Source organism: Temnothorax curvispinosus, unplaced genomic scaffold (genome assembly GCF_003070985.1).
Source record: "Temnothorax curvispinosus isolate PA1 unplaced genomic scaffold, ASM307098v1 QBEX01010901.1, whole genome shotgun sequence".
Taxonomy (NCBI): Eukaryota; Metazoa; Arthropoda; class Insecta; order Hymenoptera; family Formicidae; genus Temnothorax; species Temnothorax curvispinosus.
In genome coordinates, this window is record NW_020220681.1 from 3,071 (window position 1) to 7,172 (window position 4,102).

At 35.2% G+C, this 4,102-nt stretch overlaps 1 protein-coding gene across 1 annotated transcript; it reads right to left on the reverse strand.

Annotated features, from left to right (window-relative positions):
* Positions 1-6: 6 nt before the first annotated feature.
* On the reverse strand, positions 7-4,079 carry LOC112460860 (checkpoint serine/threonine-protein kinase BUB1-like). Its single transcript, XM_025025769.1, has 10 exons — positions 4,036-4,079; positions 3,465-3,762; positions 3,076-3,307; positions 2,468-3,014; positions 2,210-2,391; positions 1,603-2,022; positions 1,328-1,503; positions 964-1,211; positions 459-722; positions 7-364 (listed from the first exon to the last, which is right to left on the reverse strand). Exons 2-10 carry the CDS (start codon positions 3,693-3,695, stop codon positions 190-192), a joined length of 2,475 nt encoding a protein of 824 aa, XP_024881537.1. The 5' UTR covers positions 3,696-3,762; positions 4,036-4,079; the 3' UTR covers positions 7-189.
* Positions 4,080-4,102: the final 23 nt, after the last annotated feature.

Consider the following 4,102-nt stretch of genomic DNA (forward strand, 5'->3'; position numbering starts at 1 on the left):
GCCTCCACGAAGCAGGCCGTAAAGTGCATTCTCGTGTATTATAACTGTGTAGATACATATATTTATCTCACTGTAGTATTAACTTTTTTTATAATAAATAGCACAATAACATTAATGTTTCTTATTACACGTTGGTTCTTTGCTAAAATATGTGCACACATTGGGACATATCATCGAATACAGCAAGCGTTATCGTTTGTTGAGAATGTTGACGAAAGTCCGAAATTTCGTTTGCACCTCCGGCATTTGCGCCAGTGTCTCCTCCATCATGTTCCTTAATTTCGCCAGATCTGGCATTTTCTCGCATGATTCGATATTTAACAGCTCCGTGAAAAATTGTTCCCAAGCAGCTTTCTTGGCGTACCTGCAACACAAAAACGATACGCAGCATTAAAGTTTCTTACGCGACAAATATGATTCTTCTGGATTAATCATATGCTTATTGGCCTTATTGTTACCTTGGTAATTTCGAGACGATAAACCAACGGCCGCCTATGTTAGATACTCTCATATAATTGCCAAACAGTAAACAATGACTGGTCGCCGCTAGACAATACAAATCAGTCTGATATGTCCATGGTCTTCCAGTTTGCATTTCAATGCAAGTGAAATCTTCCGTTTTTATAACTTGCGTAAACGTTGTATTTTCTGGTAACAGTTTCATGTCTATACTACATCCGAAATCTATCAACTGTATAGTTGGCCTAACATCTTGCGTAGGTCTGTTGAGAATTATAAAGCGATTATATAGAGATATTATAATAATTTAATATGTGACAGAGTTATCGATTATTTAAAAATTTTCATTCAGCTAATCTCTCTGTTCTTATGATGCTTTATATTACTAAATAAAAATGACTTGTATAAAATTAACATTAAAAACATCACGTTACATATTAAATAATTAATAACTGTATTGTTCATCTAATAGAAAAAGTTATTAGAAAAAGAGGTAATACTAACGGTCGCATTAACAAAAAATTATCTGGTTTTATGTCCCCGTGTATTATTTGACATTTATGTAAGTACTCCACAATTTGAAGCATCTCGATTGTGAAGAAAATAGTTAAAGTTTCCACCAGAGGCTTGCCAGTGGCAATTTTTATCTGATTCGTCACTGATAATAATGTTCCAAACTTAGAAAATTCTGAAACTAGTACACTTCCATTGTTGGCCACATATGCCATTGTCACATCCATAAAGCCGCGTAACTGAAAAGAATATTATCACAATGTTATGGAAGAATTGATTTGCTGATAAGTAAAAAAAATCATAAATATGAATAATGAATCAAGGTAAGAGCTACTATATCTGTATTATACTGTACCATATGTGGATTTGTAAGACGCGTTTTTATTTCTCGTACGATATAATATTCCCAAACCCAAGCGGGTCTTTGCGTTTTAAGAGCAACAGTCTCGCGTGTTTGCAAATTGACTGCTTTAAAAACTGTTCCATACATTCCTTTACCAAGGCACTTTCCCAAATCATACGCCTCGGTATCTGCACAATCACAAGCATAAATATTACAATGCGTTAATGCAAAAAATAAAAACTTGTAAATATATTTCAGTAACAATACGGTATGAATTGAATACTGACCGAGCGTAATCATGGTAGAAGGCACAAGCTCATTTAGATTGGTATCTATTCTTTTGTATCCATCTGCATGATGGGGTTGTGGAAACTTAATTTTTTTCAATAGGCCAGCTATTAAGTTCTTGTCGAATGGATTTATATCTCTCGATGGGAGCTCAAACATCTCTTCCTCCACTTGTTCCATAGGTTCGTGCTCCTCGCACTCCATGGTGTCAACTTTTTCTGAATTTTCCTCTTCATTGAGTTGTAAATTTATGGACTTTCTTAAATCGCAGTTATTCTGTATTTCAGATGTAATTTGATCAACATGTCGTTGTACTGTACGCGGACTTTGAGCGTGCACAGCTTGGATTTGTGCATATTGTTTCTGTTCGTAAGGTTGATTCACGGACAGCAGAGATTCATTGGATTCCTCTTCTACAACTTTATATATAGTTGCAAAGTTAAACAATTTTCATATTTTTCAATAAAATAAATAACTTTTACAAAATATTTAATCATTTACTAATAACTAGTAAACAAGTGGGTTTCAGAAACCATATCTTAAATACACACAATGCAAGAAATAAAAATATATTACACTCGTCACTAACAAAATTGTTATACATACTCGTATCCACAGGTTGTTCTTTAAAAGGAATCATATCTTCCCTCGTCAATGCAAAAGTCAATCCAGTCGATTTGGTGTAATTACTACTGTTCCCTGAACTGTTTGATACATATTCTCGTGTGGATTCCAATATTACGCTTAATTTATCATCGCCACCTTCGACGTTAGGTGCTTCTGCAACTCTGTTCAACATAAATAAAACTTAAATTAAATGTATCACCATGTACCCCAAAAAGTAAAAAACAGATTAATACATACGGTTGGGGCACAGTATTCTGACTTGAAAATTGTGAGTCATCTTTTATTCTGTATTCTGATGGCTTGAAATGATTAGTCATTGGCGTAGAGCTTGTTAATGGCGCGTTAAAGGCTTCTGTAAAACATGTCTCGTTAACGGTCGAGAGAGGAGTTATACCCAAGCTTTCGTCTATATAAAGATTATTCTCGTCTGATTTGGGCATCATATTTTCTTCTAGCGGGCCATTATAATCCACAACGATAGCGTTCTCTTTGTCTTCCGCGCTTTCAAGATATTTGATGTCTTTACGATTCATCCCAGGCAATTTAATATAGGGTAATTCGGGTGGCATTCTGTATGGTTTGTTCGTTTCAATGTCAGGATCGGTATAAGGAGGGAAATGTAACTGTTTCTGCGGTTCTATATTCTGCTGCAGCATCGGAGATTCTATTGATGGCGAATACTGTTGATAGCTGATATCATTGGGTAACATGTTACTGTAAACGGGATGCTGTATATGTTGCATATGTTGATGCACGTGTTGCGGTTGCTGAGAATGTAGAATATGTTTGTATAAATATGTTGTTAAAATATGAATGTAGAATATGATTGTGCGGAGGCTGATGATGATGATTATGTGGCGACTGGTGATGATGATTGTGTGGTGTCTGGTGATGATTGTGTGGCGACGGATGATGATTGTGCGGCGATTGGTGATGATTGTGTGGAGACTGATGATGATTGTGCGGAGGCTGGTGATGATGATTGTGCGGAGATTGGTGATGATGAATGTGCGGTTGATGATGCGGCATTTGACCGTGAGGTGATTGTAAATGTTGCGGATGTAATATAAGAATATAATATAATATAAGAATAGAATATAATATATTTTTAAACGGATGTACACACACACACACACACACACACACGCACGCACGCACGCACACACACACACACACACACACACACACACACACACGCACGCATATTATATTGTAAATATATATAAAAACATACTGTTCTAGGTATAATGCCTTCAGTCTGTGATTCATGTTCTCCTTCCATAGTACATGTCTTGCCAGAACCCTTCTGTCCATAAGCAGATACGCAAACATTATATCCTTCAAGCGATGATTCTACCAAAGGGCATAATTCTTCGAAAACACCTGCTTGCGAAGCATTCTGAGTAAATACTTTATCAAATGAAAATTCTTGTTTTGTTTCTCGTTGCTTTCCACTGCAGCTCATTGCATCTAATCCATCCGATTTATCTACTTCAATAGTACAATCGTCAGTGACTCTTATATTACACGACCTGTAACAAACAATATTTTCATTTAAATACACAAATCAAAATATCAAAACCTTGAATAAAATATATTTTTATTTATAATAATTGCTGAAAGAAACTCATGAAATTAAGAAAAGAATTAAGAAAATATATTATTAATTTTTTAATTTCCAAATTTGATCTTCTCAAAAACTTTATACAAAATTTTCTCTAATAATTGCAAAACAAATTTACTTACGCTTTCTTCTGCTCATTTTCTTTCGGCGTTAATGGACGCACTCGACAAAAGACTCTTACCTTAATTCATGGATTACCAATGAAACTGCAGTGCTGGTCTTTTTTATGGCACCCGTTTCTTTTGTTA

Bases quoted from the DNA above. Each gene is read 5' to 3' on its own strand.
- LOC112460860 (XM_025025769.1), bottom strand. From the start codon at position 3,695: ATGAGCTGCAGTGGAAAGCAACGAGAAACAAAACAAGAATTTTCATTT. The intron at 2,392-2,467 runs GTATGTATTAAT...TATGTTGAACAG, and splicing joins CAGAATACTGTGCCCCAACC to AGTTGCAGAAGCACCTAACG. The intron at 723-963 runs GTTAGTATTACC...AATTCTCAACAG, and splicing joins AATTTTTTGTTAATGCGACC to ACCTACGCAAGATGTTAGGC.